This window comes from Pseudopipra pipra, chromosome W (assembly GCF_036250125.1).
Source record: "Pseudopipra pipra isolate bDixPip1 chromosome W, bDixPip1.hap1, whole genome shotgun sequence".
NCBI classification, from domain to species: domain Eukaryota; kingdom Metazoa; phylum Chordata; class Aves; order Passeriformes; family Pipridae; genus Pseudopipra; species Pseudopipra pipra.
Genome location: NC_087580.1, coordinates 64,763,354 through 64,785,271, shown reverse-complemented (window position 1 = coordinate 64,785,271; position 21,918 = coordinate 64,763,354). Strand labels below are relative to the sequence as shown.

Genomic DNA, 21,918 nt, shown 5'->3' with positions numbered 1-21,918 from the left:
GCTTTATAACTAGATTAGCTGGTTCAGCTCCACCTCCAAAAGACTCTTGGACACCCCTCCTCTAGGGGCACAGGGGCTCAAGGCCATCCCAAACGCAAGACCCTTTGCTTACAAACAGCCTCACAGGGGGCATTTTCTTCTTTGCTCTCCAGTCACCTCAGGCAAGGAGGTAGAGAAAGCACAAGACTCCTGCTACAGGCACACACACATGGGACCACAGTCGGGGATTCAACCCAATAAGTGGAGGAGCAATATATATGTCTGAAGGAAAAGCCTTTCTTACTCATTCTCAGGAGCTTCAAACACAGGAGCGGGGCAGCTGTATCCAGGAACACATCCAACAATCAAGTGCCTACACCCAGAGCCACCTCCTTGGAAGCCGCCGCTGCCGTCACCCCCCCAGACCCTTGCTCCAGGAGGGGGCTCCCCAGACTCTTCCAAACAACATAATTTCAGAATCCTTCCAAATGTGAAAAGATCAGCTAATATGAAAACAAAGGCACACAAGGGAAAGGAAAACAGACCACAACCAACACCAGGACATTACAGACAGAAAAGAGACTCGGGCAGGAAGGGAAAGTTCAGCTGCAGAAAAGACAACCACTTCCCTGGCTAGCCTACTCCAATGCTTGACAATCCTTTCTGTGAAGAAGTTTTTCCTGATATTCAATCTAAACCTCTTCTGGAGCAACTTGAGGCCATTTCCTCTTGTCCTATTCCTTGTTACATGGGAGAAGAGACCAACATCCACCTCTCTACAACCTCCTTTCAAGTCTCCTAAGCTTCATTTTCTCCAGGCTTAAAAACACCAGTTCCCTCAGCCATGCCGCCTAAGACCAGCCATAACTGCACTAAGAAATCCACACTCCTGACTAACATTTTCAGCATGCTTTATTTGCTGAATTATAAAATAAAGTTGCCTGAGTTTGAGACAGGGTTTTGTCTGGGATATCCCTGTACTCACCTTTGACTGTCTGACTCTGGCTATCCCCAGATTCCACATTAAAGACCTGGTTCTGACTTGGACCTTTATCTATGGCATTCATTCAGTGATATTTCTTTTCAGATCACTGCTCATTGCTCCATTTCTGCCTTTATAAATTCACTGCATCACTTAATCCTGTGACTTTTCTCAGTAACATACTACCAAATGTTCCCTTCAAGACCCTTATTCTACTTTTCTGAAAAAAAAATATTTTCCTTTTCCACAATCTAGGCTGAGACTTTTTGTGAATCTAATTCTCAGCTTCACTCACATGCCATTTACGTTCTGGATCCAGGTAAAAAGGAAAACTTCATATACTCTCCCTCCTGCAGCTCACCTGCATTTGTTGCTGTGATGCACACACAGAGACCTGCACCTATGAGTGCCTCCAAAACCTGTCAGAAGCACCTACTGGCTGCCAATTTGTATACTTGCTGTTCAACCCTACCTCTTGGTAAAAAAACATTGACACTCAGACTTCAACTAGATTTGACAAGATGTCATACTCTAACTAGAACAACAATTAAAAATTTCTCCACTCAGAAGTACAGAGCACATTTGCTTCTATTTGCAAATAGACAAATGCATAATGCAACAATTTCGCTGTATCAATTTACACCACCTAGAAAACTGTTTGTGGATAATTAAAAAAACAGAATATAGAATATAAAGATAAGCTCTTAATCACCATTAAATGAACTAAATTGCATTGCACAAATGATCAACACTGAAAATAACTTTCCTAAAATGAAACAAACCAAGCCATTTACTTACCATTGGCAGCCTGGGCTGAAGCATCTGGAGATCATCATAACCATAAATCTGCTTAAAGACAGATAAAAATAAAATGTCATTATAACACTTGTCTCTGATGCTGATCAATTTGGAGCTCTGTTTAAACAGAGTTTGACCTAGGCCCAGTCTATTTTAAAGGTGTACAGCTATATGTTGCATTGTGCTATCATGTTCTACTGTAACATTTTAAGGCAAGTAGAGCTAAGCTTAAAATGGCTTTTTAATCTGATGTTGTTTCCTCGTGACAGCAGTCCTCTGAGGAGTGTATTACTGTTCCATGTTCAATACGGTTTTTGCAGATGCATCATTCATCAAGTTGTGAAAAATCTACAGGGCATTCAGATTTGGGAGTAAGAGAAATGGTCTTCTTTGCTGTAATCATTACTGATGAGAATAGCATAGATTTGATGACTAGACCACAAAGCAACCCTTGCATTTGGTGTGATATAGAAAAATTATTAGAATAAAGTTTCTGATTCAAAAAACAGATAACCAAAAATATGTTGATCCTGGTCAGACACCAAAAAGCTATGTGCAATCTTCCAAAGTATGACAGACAGGACACATGGCACATTTCAACCATTACTATGTGCTATCTATTACTATTACATCACTATGTGTCTTGGTTTACTAACAATATGTTCCAGGAGGCAGGACCTCCGATGGAATAAACCCTCTCCCTTGAATTATGAATTTTTTTTGAAATTAAGAGGCATTCAAGTGAAGTATGAAAATTAATAACAGTTTTACTAAAAAAGGAGAACAAGAAAGAACAAAACAAAAAAACCAAACAATAACAGAAAAGAATGTCACCTAAAACCACTCTTTCAGTGTATGTTGCCAAGACGGCAACGCAGTCCCAACAGAGGTCATGTGTGGAGGTGAGGGGGGGGAAGTACTGGTGTGGGGGGAAGTACTGGTGTGCAGAGCGGCACCGGCAGTGCGGGGCGAGCAGCAGCAGTGGGCAGTGGTGACAGCTGCAAGCGACGCTACTCTAAGGCAGAAACAGTGGCAGCAGTGGCAGGGATGGTTGCAGCGTGGCTCAAAGGCGCAACCCAGCTGAGCAGCAACAGCAGCACCAAGGTGGGAAAAACAGACAGAGACCAGAACCACAATGAGGGCGAGAGCAGCCCAACTGTGCTCACTCCTGCCCTTGTTCCGGTCCTGCTAGCAAGTTTATCCTATTAAGTTCTCGCCGTATTTCCCGTCAGGACCCTTCATCCCTCCCTGCCTCCACCCTGCGCAGGGAAAGAGAGGGGAGATGTCCCCTGCGCTCTCCAAAATGATGTGATGATATGAAAAACATTAAATAAGAAAATCTTCATTTAGCTAAACCATAACATTATCCAATGCAATTTTTTTCATACCATCATGCTATATCAAATTTGAACTTTCCAACTATACACATACACACATTATTCCACTTATATACACATTTACAAGTATATACATACAGGCACAGTGGACAGCTTTATAAAAATTAGGTCCCCCCGAGGAAGTATACATCGTATTTCTCCATCTTTCTGCATCATCCACCATGTGCAACCCATCCCTTGAGCAAAAATAATCCTACAAATGGGTTTACTTTTGCTTGGGGTGGGACAAAACCAAACCATTTTCCCTAACATATCTCTCAGGTGCACTATGGGGACTTTATCTCCCTCTACAGTGTGAAGAGACTCTGATTGGGCAGGGCTGACTCGGTTGACAGAGCCTCTAGTACTGATTAACCAAGTAGCCTTTGCTAAATGCTGATGCCAGTGCTTGAAAGTCTCCCTGCCCAATGCCTTCAAAGTAGTTTTCAACAGTAAATTACACCATTCAACCTTCCCAGTGGCTGGTGCATGATAGGGAATATGATATACCCACTCAATACCCTGCTCTTTAGCCCAGGTGGTAACTAGGTTATTCTTGAAATGAGTCCCATTGTCTGACTCAATTCGCTCTGGGATGGCGTGTCACCACAGGACTTGCTCTTCGAGGTCCAGGATGGTGTTCCGGGCAGTGGCTTGAGGCACAGAGTACGTTTCCAGCCATCTGGTGGTTGCTTCCACCATGGTGAGCACATAGAGCTTACCTTGGCGAGTTTGCGACGGTGTGATGCAATCAATCTACCAGGCCTCTCCATATCTATACTTGGTCCATCACCCACCATACCACAGGGGCTTTACTTTCTTAGCCTGCTTGATTGCAGTGCATGTTTCACAATTGTGGATAACCTGGGAGAGAGTGTCCATGGTTAAATCCACCCTTTGGTCTCATGCCCACCTGATGACCTCAGGCATCATGGGCCCATCGAGCTAGGAACAACTCTCCCTTGTCCTGCCAATCAAGGTCTAACTGTGACACTTTGACTCGGGCAGCTTGGTCTGCCTGTTCTTCATTTGCTTGGCTTTTGGGCACATGTGCATCTATGTGGCAGACTCCCACAATCAGCTTCTCTACCTAGGTCACATTTCAGAAGCCCAGATGGGTTTCCCTTTACATTGCCAATTGTCCTTCTTCCATCTCTCCAGCCACCCCCACAGAGCATTGGTCACCATCCACGAGCCAGTGTAGAGGTAAAGTCTTGGTCACTTCTCTTGTGCAGCAATATCCAAAGCCAGCTGGACGGCTCTGAGCTCTGTGACTTGATCCACCTTTTCCTTCCACAGCTTTTGATACTTGTCATGTGGGCCTCCATACAGCTGCTTTTCATTTCCGGTTCATGCCTACAATGTGACAGCAACCATCAGTGAAAGAGTGTAGAGCTTTTCGTCCTCTGGCGGTTGTATGGTGGAGCTTCCTCAGCACATGCCACCTGTTCTACTTCATCTGCCAGACCAAAATTCTCACCTTCAGACCAATTTGTAATTATCTCCAAGATCCCAGGGCGATTAGGGTTCCTGATTCTGGTGAGCTGCATGATCAAGGCAATCCACTTCATGTAGCGTGGAAGGAGCTTTTCCCTTGAACATCCACCCCAGCACTTGTAGTCGGGGTGCCAGGAGAAGCTGTGCTTCCGTGCTGATCACTACCGAGGTGGTTTGAACTCCTTCATAGACTGCTAGAATCTCTTTCTCCATTGGAGTGTAGTTGGCCTCAGGTCCTCTATAGCTTTGGCTCCAGAATCCAAGTGGTCTCCCCAGGCACCTTCTGCCAGAGGCTCCAGGAAGGACCATTTTCCCCAGCTCCAGAGCAGAGCACGTTCTTTACCTCCAGTCCTGTCCTGACTGTAACAAGGGCTACAGCATCAGCAATCTATTTCATCTGTTCAAAGGCTTGTTGCTGTTTGGGGCCCCACTGGTAATCATTCTTCTTGCGTGTTACAAAGTAGAGAGGACTTACAGTCTGGCTGTATTCTGGGATGTGCATTCTCCAGAAACCTATGGTGCCTTGGAAAGCTTGCATTTCCTTCTTGCTGGCCACTGGAGACATTGCTGTTATCTTGTTGATGACTTCTGTTGGGATCTGATGGTGTCTGTCCTGCCACTTCACTCCCAGGAATTGGATTTCTCTGGCAGGTCCCTTGACCTTACTCCATTTGGTGGCAAACCCAGCTTTCAGGAGAATCTGGATGATCTCTCCTTTCTTAAAGACTTCTTCTGCCATGTTCCCCCATACAATGATGTCATCGATGTACTGCAGATGTTCTGGAGCCTCACCTTTCTCTAGTGTAGCCTGGATCAGTCCGTGGCAGATGGTGGCACTGTGTTTCCACCCCTGGGGCAGTCAGTTCCAGGTGTACTGCATGCCCCTCCAGGTGAAAGCAAACTGTGGCCAGCCCTCTCCTGCCAAAGGAATGGAGAAAAATGCATTAGCAATGTCAATGGTGGCACCACTTTGCTGCCTTAGACTCCAGTTCATACTGAAGCTCCAGCATGTCTGCCACAGCGGCACTCAATGATGGGGTAATTTCACTCAAGCCATGATAGCCCACTGTCAGTCTCCATTCTCCGTTGGGCTTATGCATGAGCCAAATGTGGGTTGTTGAAGGGTGAGCAATTCTTGCTGACCACTCCTTGGCTCTCCAGCTTGCAGATCATCTTATGGATGGGGATCATGGAGTCTCGGTTTGTGTGATATTGCCCACAATGCGCTGTTGCAGTGGCGATTGGCACCTTCTATTCTTCAACCTTTAGCGGTCCCACAGCAGAAGGATTCTCTGAGAGGCCAGGCAACGTATTCAACTGTTTAATCCCTTCTGTCTCTACAGCAGCTATCCCAAAAGCCCACCGATGTCCTTTTGGATCTTTGAAATGCCCATTCTTTAGGCAATCGATACCCAGGATCCATAGGATGTCTGGACTAGTCACAGTGGGCTGCATCTGCTACTCCTTCCCCATCAAACTCTCTTCAGCTTCCACCACTGTCAGCTCTTGAGAATCCCCTGTCACTCCAGCAATTGAAATAGACTCTACGCCCACATGCCCTGATGGCATTAGAGTGAATTGTGCACCAGTGTCAACCAAAGCTCTGTATTCTTGTGGGTCTCATGTGCCAAGGCCATCAGATCCACACAGTCCAATAGACATGGTTATCCTGTGCCTCTACCTGGCTAAAGGCAGCGCCCCTCTAATGCTGGTCTTGGTAATCATGGCTTTCTCCCTCTGAGTACATATGGGAGGTGTCTTCTAAGGGATCAGACATGTTATCATCACTCTGGTTCTGTCTAGGGGCTTGCCCACGGGAGACTGGGGCTACATCCATCCTCGTGGAATTGCTTCTGGCCATTTTTCCTTTTAACTCCCGTGCCCATGCTGATAAAGCAAAGTTGGGTTTTCCACCCCATTTACCAATGTCTTCCCCATGTTTGCGTAGGAATAACCACAGGTTGCTCCATGTGGTGTACCCCCTCTCCCTAGCCAGGGGACACCTGTTTCAGATAGCAGGGGCCTCAGTTTGCACTGGCAAGAGACATGGACAATGCTCTCTTTAAACTCCCCTCTGAGTTTTTTGTGGTCATTTTTTACTTCCTCAGTTAGTCCTCAGAGGCCTGCAACTAATTATTCTACAGAAGAGATAAGGGGCCATAACAGGGCATGGACAATCTCATTATATGTCCTGAGTTTACTCAAGATAGTGCCCACTGTTTCTTGGTTTTCCTTCCAGTGCATTGTCACCAGGAAATTAGCATATATGGGTGGCCCTGCACGTCCGAGGTTCCACCACATCTGTGATGTGCACTTGACCTCATCAGGGTGTCGTGGTTTGAACCTTGTTTTCCTCCAGAGGCTAAGAGAAGTGGTAGACCCCAAGGGGTGGAAACCTCTAGAAGTTTTGAAATTCTGTCCAATGGGCGCTCCTGCGAAAATGTCAACATCCCACAACCAGACCGGAAGAGATGAGTTGTAGTTTTTGGTTGTTGAGGAGTGGTGGCCATGTTGTGAGCCACGAGGTAGGGGCTTTGAGCCCCTTGGGGCCTCTGGCCCCCTCCCAGCCCCGGCTGGGGGGATTGCAGAGACTTGGAACAGTCTTAGACTGGACTAAGTGTCTGTAGTATGCCGGGAGATGTTTTTCTCCATGGGCACAGAGCAGCAGCCGGCACTGACCAGAGAAACGGTGGCAGATAGCCAGACAGATAAGAACCTGAACTGAAGGAGCAACAGAAGCAACATGCAGCACCGCAGAGAAGACTGACTCCTGGAAGGAGAGCCGGGAGAAAGAGAGCCAGCAGCAGAGAGACAGAGTTTGGGGTAAGACTGTACCAGATCCCCCAAAACTCCCTTGAGACCCCTCTTGGAGAAGAGGGACATGGACTCTTATTTTGGAGAGCAGTTTTGGACATGCAGCACTAGAGAGAGAGGAGCTGAGAAGCTCAGAGACATCCCGGAGCTGGACCGGGACGGCCAGATGGAATGTGGGGGGAGTTGACCTTGGCTCCCCCCCTCGCACTGCTGCCACGGTGGCAGCCTGAGAGACAGGGCACAGAGGCCCTGCAAGAGATACCAGACCGTCACGAAGACCCCCCTGTGTCTTCGTGATATGACGTGGTGAAACGACCTTGTCTGGGGTTACGAAGTCCACGGAAGACCCCTCGGTTGGAGGCGATGGGGCCGAGAGAGAGACTTAGATATCTCCCTCGTGAGTGCTGGCAGAAAGCCAGCTATCAGCTGCTGCATGTGGAGAAGACAGACAGACTGCTGCCTCAGAAGATGCTGCTGCTTAAAGACTAGAAGGGATCTGTCCTTCTTTCCCTCCTGGACTTTTATTTGGAGGGGAGAAGAGATCTGGTCCATTGTAAATACTATATGTCATGGTAGAGATAGCTGTGATCGTGTGTATAATGTGATATGGTATTTATTTGTACAGTCATTGTAATATATTCCCTTTCCCCCACTTTGAGTCTGGTGTGTTTTGTCTGGAAAAGCCCATCTCACATTAGGTTGAGATGTGGGAGGGGGGATGGAGCTAGGGAATTGGATTTTGGGGCTATCTCAAACCATGACACAGGGTCACTATTGGATTGCCTGTCCCTTGCGAGAAGTATCTCTAACAGTGCCATTTCTCTCAGGCATTGGATCCCATCTTCCATGGTCTCCCAGGTGCAAAGATGATGCCCCTGCAGGTCATCTCTGTAAACAAACCTCTCTCTTACGCTTCTTGAAAGCTGTGCCCAGAGATGAAGGGGTTCTGACTCCCTTACAACCCCCTGGTTAATACCCACATCCTGAGACAGGGATCCTAAATACCTTGCTTCGGTACCATCAAGCAGTGCAACTTCACCCATAGGATCCCAGACTCAAATCAAACAAGATAGAATGGGTTCATCTGGTCATCAAGTGATGTCTTTCCTCAGGTTGTGGAGATTATCAAATGAAAGGGATTTGGTGATTATTTCTGACTCTGGGTCTGTTATTTGTGAGGGTCTTGCCTCCCCATCATCGTCTACCTGGTGAACTGATTTGGTCTTATATTTTCTCTTTTGGATAGGGGCAACTTCTATTGGCCTGGGTTGTCCCTCTGGTTTTGTTACACTTTGAGTTGCCATGGTGTCAGGTGTTTTGTTCCCTTTCTTTTCCTCCTGGAGGTGCTGCACCATACTGAGCAGCTTTCGGTAGGCAGTGACCAGGGCTCCACATGCAACTGCAAGCTACCCCTCCATAGATCTACCGTGGCATTTTTCCCTTACTGATCTCATCACCTTGACAGGGTCCTGCAGTTGTTCAAGGGTGAACTTCCAGGTCATTGGAGTAGAAACATTCTCCAAGAACTTACCCATGTTTTCCCACAACCCATGCCACTCAAAACTATCCACTCCTGGGGTGGGCTTCTGGACACATTCCTGATAGATCTTGGTCCTACCTTCATACATAAGAAAGAGCATCAAAATGCCAACTGCCAAACATACCACAAAGAGCAAGGTATCTCTAACATCTAGAGAGAATTTAAACTCTTCAAAAACTGTTGTGGCGGACCTGAAGGAGAAATGGGTGAAGAATTGGGAGAAAACGCTCCCCTGCGTTCCTCCTCCAGATTGGGTGCCATTATCATGAAACCCCCAATGATAACAGCTTAGGTTAGGGTAGGAAAACAACCCTGAAAACACATTCCAAAGGAGACTTATAGGCATTGAATCTACAACCCCACAAATCCAAGTTACAAACTTAAAAATAGCCACAGCTACCTTGCTTTTAGAATCCATTTTGAGATAAACACCTATGAATGGGAAATACATATGCAGGAATAGATGCCAAATAAACAGGAATAAATCAAACAACATGATGCCTGAGGGGTTCTATATCCAATATATAAATGGATTATTCAAAACTGTTATTCTTTTTCTACTTTTTCACTCATTGCCTCACGTTGGGTGCCTAATTATTGTCTTGGTTTACTGACGATATGTCCCAGGAGGCGGGACCTCTGATGGAATAAAAACACCCCCCCCCTCCAAAATTACAATTTATTTTGAAATTACAAAGCATTCAAGTGAAGTATGAAAATTAATAACAGTTTTACTAAAAATGGAGAACAAAACAGAACAAAAGAAAAAAACAAACAATAACAGAAAAGAATGTCACCTACAACCACTCTTTCAGTGTATGCCGCCGAGATGGCAATGCAGTCCCGACGGAGGTCATGTTCAGACCTGGGAGGGGGGAGTACTGGTGTGCAGAGTGGTGCCAGCAGTGCTACTCCAAGGCAGTAGGGGCAGCAGCAGTGGCGGTAGCAGTCAGTGGAGGCAGAGGCGGCAGCCGCAAGCGGCACTACTCCAGGGCAGTAACGGCAGTAACGGTAGCAACAGCAGCAGGGACCGTTGCAGTGGCTTCGAGCAGCGGGGAGGCAGCAGGGACAGTTCCGGGTGGCAGGGATGATTGCCCCAACTTCAAGCAGAGGGGAGGCTGCAGGGACAGCTGCTGCAGCACAGGCAGCACGGCTCGAAGGTGCAGCCCAGCTGAGCAGCAACAGTAGCAGCGAGGTGGGAAAACTGACCAGAGACCAGAACCACAACGAGAGACAGAGAGGAGCTCAACTGCGCTTCTGCCCTCTGGAACCAGAGAGAGCATGTTCCGGTCCTGCTAGCAAGTTTATCCTATTAAGTTCTTGCCATATTTCCTGTCGGGACCCTTCATCCCTCCCTGCCCCCACCCGTTCACAGGGGAAGAGAGGGGAGGTGTCCCCTTGCACTCTCCAAAACCATGTGATGATATGAAAACATTAAACAAGAAAATCTTCTTCATTTAGCTAAACCATAACACTATGTAATACTATCTATTCCAGTAACACAAACCTAAATGAGTTTAATTTTATTCAAAGAGCCTAAAACCTGATAACACTGAAAACCATAGCAACATGCATGTTTAGCTTCAACAGGAGCCAGATCAGGTCTGTACCAACAGTTATACAGTTTACTATCAACAGTAAACCCTCACTGAATACATTTCACATTCTTCAGCATTTGGAACAAGAATTCCAGGTACAACATGTGCCAACAGAAATGCCTTGGCATAGACAGCAGGAGGTCTGGAGGGCCCACTTGCACCAAGGCTTAAACAATCAATGACGAACAATTAAATTGCTTACTGGGTAGGCAGGCAGAAGTCCTCCAGGTCCCACAATATACTGGTTATGCAACAAAGGTGGTACACCTTGAGGCAGATTTGGGGGAGCTTTGCCTGTAGAATCAAAATAAAGACACTTTATTAAGTCTTTAGAAAGAAAAGGCTTCAGCATTGAGACAAGATAGCTCATGAGTCCTGGCAGCTGCATTGTCTTATCTTGTAAAGAGCAGAACTACGCAGAAGAATTTTGTGCTGGTTGATGAAAACACTCAAAATAGCCTGGAGAGTTTACCCATGCCTCAAGGAAGGGAAAGCACAGGCTACTTAAGACTGAAAACAGTCCCATCAGAAAACAATCTGATTTTGTTATTTACTCTGTCCAAGAGAATTACAAGAATTACAGGAACTTCTCCTTCCCTTGGTCATCTCCTGAAGGCAAAATTCAGGCACTGTTCTCAGTCTAAGAGCAAATTATCTCCTTTCATTTTCTGCTCTGTCAACACATTGCAATAGACTGGAAAGCACTAAATGTTGCCAGCATACTTTTTGTGGGTGACTTACTGCAGCTGAGAATAGCAAAGAGCAGATTGAAATGGTTTCAGTTGCCTACGTGAAGGAGTTCTAGGAAGTAGAAGAGTAAAAAAAAAGCACTTTGACCAGTCATCAGACACTTTATTTACAAGCTATGGAAATGACAAATTCTTCTGTAAGTGTCATCCTAATGTTTAAATCATTCGCTTCCCTCCATAGGATTTCCTTTTAGCAGTTCAAGCTGATTAAAGAAAAAGAATTTAGCATTGCTTTTACTTCAGTGTAGAAAGCCTCCCAATCTTCTCTGTGGTTCCTTTTTCTGAAGTGCTATTTTCTGTGGAATGACACAGACATCACACCTTTTTCCTTTCTCAAGATGTGGCAGTAGGGATGTGGCATATCATAATAAGGACACTGCAGTATAGTTTGATACTGCCAAATGAATTCAAGTCACAGAGAAAACTGAAATTAAAGTTAATGTGAACTCACAGCCAAGAGCTGGAGTACAAAAAGGGTGAATCTCCTAGTCCAAAACTTCCAAAGTCAGAACTGCTCTGGTTTCTATTTTTAAAGCTCTTTGGGGATGGAATATGCTACACAAATACCACATAGCATCCAAACAAATATTTCAAATACACAAACCCAGGCAACTTTATTTTATAACTCAGCAAATAAAGCATGCTGAAAATGCTAGTCAAGAGTGTGGATTTCTTAGTGTAGCTATGGCTGGCAAGATGCTCAACTGACAGCCCTGCTGACTGAAGTCCTCTGTCTATCCACATCATCTGTTAATATTGCAAACCTGAAGACACTAAGGGAGCTGCCCGTGTGGTAGCAGACACACTGGTAACACTCAGGCCAAGGCTGACTGTAGTGTTCATACTGCTTGCCATGCTGACAACTGAGGAGGTGGTGCTAGTGGCTGAGGTTGAAGCAGTTGAAAAGGTTGTTGAAGGCTGGAGCAAAGTTGTGTTCTCAACACTAGTGTGCTAGAAAGGAGACAAAAAGAATGAGGATCACAGACCAAATGAGGCACAGTGAAAGATGCTGGGGGGAGGGAACAAAACTAAAAATCAAAACCAACAATCTTTTAAGTAACAGCAGCACATGTAAAAAATAATGCATTATCTATGTACAAGGCAAGCAAATAAGTTGCATGATTGTGATTTTTAAGTATTCAAAGAAAATTATTACATAAGAGTTAAATTCAAACCGCTGTATTATCACAAAATTATACCACAGTAACTCAAATGTCACTCCATTTCATTATTTCTTGCCCTTTTTGCTTGTATACTCCTTTAAGCTAGTATTTGTTATGTTAAATAAACTCCTATGTTCTTCCAAAAGACAGTATTTGTTTTCAAAATACAGGACACTGCTATTGTGATTTCCTCAATGCATTTGTGGAATTTAAAAGATTAAAACTGCCGTGCCCCACAATAGAGTCAATGTGGTAAACCAAAACGCAGACCAAATGTATTACAGGAACCCATGAGGATAAAGGAGTTCCTGGTTTGAATCCACCACAATACAGTGCCTTAGCTGTAAGGTGATCACACCTGCAAAAGAGTGTCATCAACACACAGAAGCCAAAAAGAACTCTGACAACAGAAAAGAAGGACATTTGGATAAGGGTGATTTTTTAAGTTATATATACAGCAGAGATGGAGCACTACCAAAATTCAAGAATAAAGAAAAGCAGTAACCTATCTGCACACCCTAACTGGGATTGTACAGACAGAACAAGGCAGCATCTCTCTGACTTTCATTTGTGCAACCTTATCTACAGCACTGTGTTCACTACCATTTGTCTTGTTATCTCTAATGCCTTAAATACACAGATGACAACGTCACATGGTAAACTCTAAAATCATCTGTCCTGAGGCATTTTTCATGACATGCATCATTCCATCACCTGCATTTTGCCAGCTAACCTCTCCAGTGGAGAGTGCTAACAGTCCACATTTTAGAGCAGTTTCAGACAGCCACTTCTAAAGTTTTATTTGTTTTTTTAAACATATTTGTTATAAGAAAGTTTTTCTTTATTCTATCCCCCCTTGCTGGCACAAAAATTTCCTCTACAGCTGTGTGACTGGCAAGTCTCTAATAGCTATTCCTGATCTAGTACAAATCACAAGTGGTAAAGACTTTTTTAACACTAGAGAGCTGGCAGTCCTCCTTCCCTGAGATAAAGCTCTTGTTTCAGTTCTTAGCATCAGATAAACTGACTATATGCCAAACATCTGTGGAAATGCAAATAGGACTTACCACATGTGATGTGCTTGAAGACAACACTGAGGCAGGGGAGAGGCTACTCTGATGATTGGAAAGGGAGCTAGAAAGAATTTGCGAAGAGTTAATAAAATTATTTTTTCCTAAAACATTTTTAATATATATCTATGTATATATACATACATATATATACAAACACGGAGTAGGTAGCAGAATATTAAAGAATAAAAATCGTAGGTATGTGTATACACATACACACATAGTAGAATATTAAAGAAAAAATTGTCTGTAGGAGTGTGTATATATATGCACATATATATATGTGTATATATACACACACCTCTACAGATATATTTCCTTTAAATAATATCCTACTACCATTTAATGAAAAAAATGAAGTACAGAGAAAACTATTTCTATCTGTCCAACAGTATCAATTCTCCAACTAAAATTTCTACCAATGTACACAGCTTTTCAACAAATGTCAGAAGAAGATGTTTTCAATGTAAATGGATTAATTCTTGTTATTTGACACATTTACCATTTTATTCAACAGAAAACACTAGTGTATTAAGAGACCATGTCCTAGCTGTGAAACACAAAAAACACTGTGATAGCCCATAAAATAAGTTTCTTATATTAACAAATACGGTACAAAGGTGAGTATTAAAACATAACCAGTACAGCCTCAGGATGTCTCCTGCCCAAGGATAAAGCTCAAGTAACAGGCACTGAAAAATCACAGTGCGAATGAGCTAAGCTGTGCTAAATGCACTTCCAGGAACACCAATCTGATATTCCAAAGTGTCTTAAGGAAATGTCTTAGAAAAAGACACACACTTTCCCTGTGAAATTATTTCTATTTTCTAATTTTAAGAAATACAAATATAAATGAAAATACAATATTTCAAAATTAGTCAGGAAGTAAATTGTTAGGGAATTATTTCAAACATACGACACTAAACAAAGAGCAGGCAATGCAGGCAAAGTAGGAAAAACAAATTGAATTTAGGTGACATCACTGAAGCAAGAGCTCCTTGAAACACAAAGTTTTTTTATATACCATGAAAACTTGAGGGCAGTAGCCCAGAGCTCATACCTTGCAACCAGAAATATCCTGGTCTCTTCTGAATCTCTCTCCTAATTCTAGTTAATGTCAGAAAAGGAGACCCTTGTGCCTGACAGCCCCATACACAATCACCCTTACATCTGTCCTTTCCCCACAATTGAACCCCTTTCAGTTTATCATAACTCCTACTGTACCTGCTTAACTGGGAGAGTGAGCTGCTAGCCAGATCACTGGACTGAGGCAAGCCGCACAACGTTGCTGCATGCTGCGATGCTGAAGGCAGAAGCGGAGCAGTGGTGGACACCATGCTGGGCAGAGAACCAGCAGAAGGTAGTGAGGGAGAAGGTTCTGTCTTAAGCACAGGAACTGATGAAGTAGCTGCAACAAGTTAAAAATAGACATTCAAAGACAAATTCCAGCATACTTGACATCCCAGTCTGGATCCAGGAACACAACAGTCTTGTCCCCTTGGTTTAAAAAACCCTGACCATTAAGAACCAGTAACAGTATCAAGAATCAGGCTATTAATAAAAATTCAAACAGCAACAAACAGCTGTTTGAAAATTCAAACAGCAAACTTCTGCACCTGGAGAAGAGAAAGCTCCGGAGAGACCTTGTAGCAGCCTTCCAGTACCTGAAGGGGGCCTACAAGAGAGCTGGAGAGGGAGTTTTTACAAGGGCATGTAGAGATAGGACAAAGGGGAATGGCTTTAAACTGAAGGAGAGTAGGTTTAGGTTAGCTATTAGGAAGAAACTCTTCCCTGTGAGGGTGGTAAGGCACTGGCACAGGTTGCCCAGAGAATCTGTGGATGCCCTGTCCCTGGAAGTGTTCAAGGCCAGGCTGGATGGGGCTTTGAGCAACCTGGTCTAGTGGAAGGTGTCCCTGTCCACAGCAGGGGGGTTGGAACGGGATGATCTTTAAGGTCCCTTCCAAACCAAACCATTCTATGATTCCATGAACTAAGAAAATTATCACCACATACAGAAGTGAAAATGTCAAAGAAGACATTGTTAAGACAATGTTAAGAAGAGAGAATTACAAAATAGTTTGCATGCATGAAATAGTTACATGGAAGAAGACTGATTCCAGTTTATGTGCTGGAGAAACAGAAAAAAACAAAAGTATTCTCAAAGAGGAACTGGCACAGAAAAGGGGACTAATAAAAACGTTAGAGAATAATTACAAAAATATTAGGAATTCTCAGATCTTTGCATTCCATAGCAAAAAGACAAGTCCTGTAGTGAATTTCATAAATTGTTTATTAATTCTGTACACAAGATTAAGAAAGTTTTCCACTTTTTTTATGTATAACAATCTTTCAAGTGGTAACTCTTCGGGCATATACACTTTTCCTGCTCATTTAAATTGAAGTTAGCACTAACAAAACATTGTTTATAGGTCGGAATGCTCAACTTCTTTCTACTCAGAAGTATAAAAAAAAAGGCTACCCTACTAATGACCTATCTGAAGAGATGCTTAACAGGAAGATAGACTTAAAATTGAAGTGTTGGAATTCCAAAAGATGTTAATTCACACTGCAGTCCTTGAAAACTTCCACAGAGCAGAACATAAAGTTCAGAATATTGAATACTATAATTTAATTATTTTAACTCCAGGAAGAGAGCTGTAGGGGTGGTACAAGTAAAATACCACATTAGAAAGTGGTCAAGATGAAGATAACAGTTGATATCTAAGTTTTGAGATGTAACAAGAACCAATAGTTTTTGCAGCGGAATGTACCATAGAAACTCCATATAGCTGAGCCAAGTGATTTAAAGGGACTAACCAAGCAAAGTAAGGAAACAATGAAGAAGGGAACTGAGGCAGCAGCCAAGCAACACCAAGTTACTCTATAACCAGGTGTATTGTCTTAAAGAAGTTCATAAGGAAGTCACTTCGAACTTTGGGGGCTCCAGACATGAGATCCCCAATGAAGTCCCTCAGAGATTGTAATGGTTTGGTCTAGGCCTCTTCCTGGCAACCAGGTCGAAACTAAGGAAGTACCATATCCCAGTATTTCATTCTATTTCTTTACGTAAGCAGACGTAAATAGGAGGGGAGAGAAGGTCGAGCCCTTTCTTCTGGCGTACTTGGAGAAAAGCAGCCCTCCCTGCAGCTCCTCCAGCCGTGGAGGTGTGGGGCCTGTGGTTTGTCGATAGGCTGCTGCCTTCTTTCCGAGTTCGAGAAGGAGATGCAGTGACCGTGGATTGAGACGTTTCTGTTTTCTCAAGGAAAGTATTAAGATTTCATTTGTTAGTTCTTTATTATTGGGTATATCTGTTTTTTCTGTTTTCGGGTGTTGGGAGTTTCTTTCTTATGTGTATACAGTTTTTGTAATTGTATATAAATGTAATATATGTAAATATATATATATAGCATTAGTTCTGTTATCTCGGTTCTCTTAGTTTTTTTGGTTTTTTCCCTTTCCCTTGGTTTTTGGGGGGGAAGCTTTTGCTGTGGTGTTGGGAACTTGGTGGGGAGCCAGCTCCAAACCGCCACAGGATATGTATATATGCTAATAAGAGTTGGTAAATGTCATGAATATGTAACAAAAATATGGGGAACAAAAAATGAATAATCACATAATGTATAAACTGTAGTGGAGACACCTCTGTGTGCACTTTGGGAAATGATTCCCAGGGCACCCAGCGCGTCGTAATAAAAGAATGCCTGGCTTCTAAAACTCACTAATTGAGTCTTAGAGATTTCTTTAAGAGTTGATTTTAGGCAACAAAGTAATGCCTGTATCAGAGCCAGTACTGTGTTATTGTTACTCCACTGCAAGGCAGCAAGGTACCTGACAGAGCTTCTAACAGGGCACAAGTAGCACTATACCCAGTGAGCTACATTCAGACTATGTGACTTTGTGTCATTACAGCTAAATGCTACTCAGAGCTTACCAGCTGAGAATTGGAAGAATTACTAAGAAATTTGATATTAATTTTTAATTCTATAATTTTTTAAATTTTATATTAGGTTATGGTAGATAAATTCAAAAGAAAAATCAACAGCAAAGTAGCTTCTTTAATTCTAAGACTGCTTAGGTTTGTAGATTTAATAGAGCTGCTTTCATACTTCAGTTTTAGTCAAGCAGCAAATAGTATATCCTATGCAATTACAAAATAAACTCAAAAGAGTCAGTCAAAAAATAGCCAGTGAGAACAAAAAAAATAGCCAGTGAGAACAATATAAAACCTTAAACCAGATGTGACTGCTACAGTTGTGTGCACAGCAAGTATTAAGGAAAGGTCAGAAAGCCCTGTGCACAACCAAGCTTTGTAAACTTACTGTCAAGAGTTGCCTGTGTTCTAACACTGCTGTGCCCATTCTGTAAACAAAGGAGAAATGGATGAATAAATTATCCTACAGGTACATTAAATTTTCAGACCGAATGACACACAGAACATGCTTCATGCAAAATTCTATATTCAATTCTAAATTGAAAGACCAAAAAGACAGAAAATTAACTTTTTTTACAGCCTTTAATAAAACCACATAATAAAGTTGTCTCAAGTGCAAGGTGTCCTGAACATACAGAATACCATACACTGCCCATAATACACCCATCAGCAGGACACCATCCCATGTACTGTATATAACACAAACTTCAGATTCACACCAATATGAAAGAAAGAATTGCATTAACATATAGGAAAGGGTTGTGCTTTTGATTTAATGCAACTCACAATTTTAACTATCCAAGTTACACAGAGACGCTAATTTTTTCAATTGAAAGATAAGACTTGAGAGACACCAATTATTGTTTGGATAACGCTGGAGTACAGAAGTAGATAGTCTATGCTTGATCCTCACCATTACATATGAGCTAGTGCAGAAGACAAGTGTGACAGCCATTACATAACAAAGGCCAGGAGTAAATAAACTTACAAACTCTCACAAGTTCCTTAAATATTTGATAAATTAAATTCTCTTAAACAAACCTACATTCCATATACAAATAGAGTAGGTGCTTTTGAATACTCTCCCTATGCTTTTTAAAATAAAAGATGAAACTAATTCCCGCTGCCATTTAAATCCAACAAAAGAGTAATGCTGGAAGGGTCAAAACCAGTTTGGGATCCATTTGCTAGGTGCCATATTAATTTAATAAATAATATGCCTTTGGATAAAAATTGCCAAGTTATGGTAAAATACCATGACTAATATTTACATACAGAGATAGTTCCTTTTTTAAAAACTAAGCTTCAGGGAAGGAAACAACTAGAATGTTGTGTTATTAAGAATAAACATCAAACAGCAATTTAAGACATCAAAACCCATAAAAGCAGAGGCTCTTATATACCAAATACAAAAAATGGCTACACAATAGGAAAAGAAAAAACAACAGAGTGGACTTGAGAATCAAAAAATACCACTTGGCTTGGTTAAAATATTACTATATCTGGGTAATACAAGTTTAATATGGATAAGAATATTTCCTCTTTTTCAAAGTCTTATTTCTGAAATTCACTCACTGTATCTGCAACAGGGGTTGGTTCAGACGGAGCCATGGAGCTTTGGTACGCTATCCTACTATGCACAGAAGTCTGGCCATAGGAGGAAGTTGTTACTGGGCTGGTGCTCTGGGAGGAGCAGGTCAGACTGGAAGAGCTGATGGCAGAGGTTGTGTAGGTGGAGTCCTGTACTGTATTGGATATTGGCAAAGAGGTATTCAAAGGATCACTGGAAAAAGTAAAAATTATTTATCAAAATGGTAAATGACATCTCAAACACCTTTGTGAAAATATCAGCTCCTATATAGTTATCTAGAACTACTTTAAACATGCAGTCAAATCTACATTATTTATACTAGAAAATCTAATAATGAGAAAAAATATATAATTTTCCTTTGGTCCCCAGTAATCACTGATTCAAAACCATCAGCTGCACTAAGCACCATTCATCTTCCTCCTGTCAGCCCAATCAAAACAAGAGTTTACAACACAAGCACTTTTTGGTCATGTTATTTCCACCTTCTCAAAGGATATATTTATGAACATAAACTCAATTTTTTAAACAAGTAGATCCATAAAGTCTAGTATATGATGAGAAACACCCAGTCTCTTTTTACAATAGAATTCTGTCATTAAAGTAGCTGTCTAACAGAATTATGCAAAGAAGAAAAGTACTTTAAAATGCAGGATTGCTTTACTTTCTAAACAGCTTTTTTTTTTTTTTAGTTTATAGAACTAGAAATTAATGTGAAAATTCATTTTTAATAATATTTCTGAATTAGTTTCAGAAAACTTCTTATTGAAGCCAATTTTTGAATGAATAAGGAAGAAAAAATGGGTTACTGGTACGCTGGCATTTATCATTGACCATTTTAGCATTTCAGTAAGAGGTTCTACATACTGAAAGACTGGCTTCTTTTCTCATCCCAAAGAAGCATCAGATTTGTAATCTGGTGCCAATCTACTAATACACATATATGGTACAAAGGTCATCTCTCCTCGACCAAAAGCAGAAAAAAAATCATGCTGTGAGGAACAAACCCTTAAAAAAATTTGAAAATCAGGACAATTAAACACGAGAAAGCAATTCTACAAAGGGTAGCTAATTATAAAATTATTTACATTCATGTCATCTCCACCTTCACATCAACCCATCCAGGGAGATTTTGATTGTCATTGGAAAATAAATTTCTCCTTTAAGATGCCATCCACAGAAAACACTTCACAGAATCAGAATCGATTAGGTTGGAAAAGACCTCTGAGATCATTGAGTCCAAACTGTGACCTAACACCACCATGGTCAACTAGACCAGAGCGCTAAGTGCCACATCCAGTCTTTCCTTAAACAGCCCCAGGGAAGGAGACTCCACCACCTCCCTGGGCAGTCCATTCCAATATCTAATCACCCTTTCTGTGAAGAAATTCTTCCTAATGTCCAACCTAAACCTCCCCTGGTGCAGCTTGAGGCTATGTCCTCTTGTCCTGTCACTAGTTGCATGGGAGAAGAGGCTGACCCCCACCTGGCTACAACCTCCTTTCAGATAGTTGTAGAGTGATGAGGTCCCCCCTGAGCCTCCTCTTCTCCAGGCTAAACAACCCCAGTACCCTCAGCCACTACTCATAGGACATGCGTTTCAGACCCTTCACCAGGGATTCGCTCCAGCATCTTAATGTCTTTCCTGAATTGAGGGGCCCAGAACTGGACACAGCACCTGAGGTGTGGCCTCACCAGTGCTGAGTACAGGGGAAGAATCACTTCTCTGGTCCTGCTGCCACACAATTGCTGATACAGGCCAGGATGCCATTGGCCCTCTTGGCCACCTGGGCACACTGCTGGCTCATGTTCGTTCACCTTACATGTCATCATATTTCCCCCTCCCATTACGTGGTAATTGTGCCTTGATGTTTTTGGCAGTTTTGACCCCTTAAAGAAGACATGCAAGGATGCAGGAGGGGAACTCACACATACTTTAGAGATTTTGTGTACAAGCTATTGTTGGTTGCCTGGCTGGTATTCTCACTGCTTGAAGTTGATCCTAATTCTGGGAGTGCAGGCTCTGATCCAAACTCCAAAGCTCCAAACTGAACATTTAATCCTGTCACATCTGATGATCCAGGCATTTCCACTGCAGAGGCAGGAATCTTAAAGGAGGAAAAAACCCAGCATAATTCCTTTGCATGTGCTATCTGTATTAAAGATATCAGTAGCTGACATCCTCTCATCCCTTAACTACAGGTTTCTTCAGTTACTGCCTCAGACTTTGCTGCTAATTAGATCTGTGACAACCCCCCACTTTACATAAATTAACTACATTCTTGTAACCTGGAATAAATTTATCGATGCTGTGCCCTGATCTGGAGCTGAAACAAAAAGCCATACTGTTCTACAATATCAAAGTGTCATCTGTGTCCATCCCCCTCAGTCAATAATTATCTTGTGGCTACTAAGTCAATCCAAAAGTCACACAGCAACAGTCATTTTCCATGCAGAGCAATCAGATATGTGCTTGGAAAAGACAACACTGTATTTTGAACCTAAAAACTATTCAGCTTTGAATTTTCTGCTTTATAAACAAGAAACAGAACATGATCTTTGCTCTCCTTCTCCCTAGAAACTTATATATAGAATCATTTAGGTTGGAAAAGACCCTTGAGATCATAAAGTCCTACCATTAATCCAGCATTGCCAGGTCCACAACTAAACCATGTCCCTAAGCACCACATCTACGTGGCTTTTAAATCCCTCCAGGAATGGTGACTATTCCAATGCTTGACAACCCTTTCTGTGAAAAAAGTTTTCCTACTATCCAGTCTAAATCTCCCCTAGTGCAACTTCAGTCCATTTCCTCTCATCTTGTCACTTGTTA

General features: G+C 42.4%; 1 protein-coding gene and 1 non-coding gene across 3 annotated transcripts in view; both read right to left on the bottom strand.

Annotated features, from left to right (window-relative positions):
* LOC135404386 (ubiquitin-associated protein 2-like) overlaps positions 1 to 21,918 on the bottom strand; it is a 203,776-nt gene that overhangs the window by 40,894 nt on the left and 140,964 nt on the right. The window contains exons 14-21 of one of the 2 annotated variants that reach the window (XM_064639113.1): positions 21,021 to 21,193; positions 19,073 to 19,280; positions 17,886 to 17,925; positions 14,791 to 14,974; positions 13,564 to 13,630; positions 12,098 to 12,284; positions 10,787 to 10,878; positions 1,760 to 1,807 (exon numbers count right to left, since the gene is read on the bottom strand). In XM_064639113.1, the coding sequence (XP_064495183.1) occupies positions 1,760 to 1,807; positions 10,787 to 10,878; positions 12,098 to 12,284; positions 13,564 to 13,630; positions 14,791 to 14,974; positions 17,886 to 17,925; positions 19,073 to 19,280; positions 21,021 to 21,193 (999 nt within the window). Of the gene's footprint in view, positions 1 to 1,759; positions 1,811 to 10,786; positions 10,879 to 12,097; positions 12,285 to 13,563; positions 13,631 to 14,790; positions 14,975 to 17,885; positions 17,926 to 19,072; positions 19,281 to 21,020; positions 21,194 to 21,918 lie in introns of both variants that reach the window. The other variant, XM_064639112.1, reaches the window with a different exon arrangement.
* On the bottom strand, positions 21,504 to 21,586 carry LOC135406512 (small nucleolar RNA SNORD121A). The gene has a single exon (XR_010426310.1). It is a non-coding gene; the product is annotated as a small nucleolar RNA SNORD121A (small nucleolar RNA).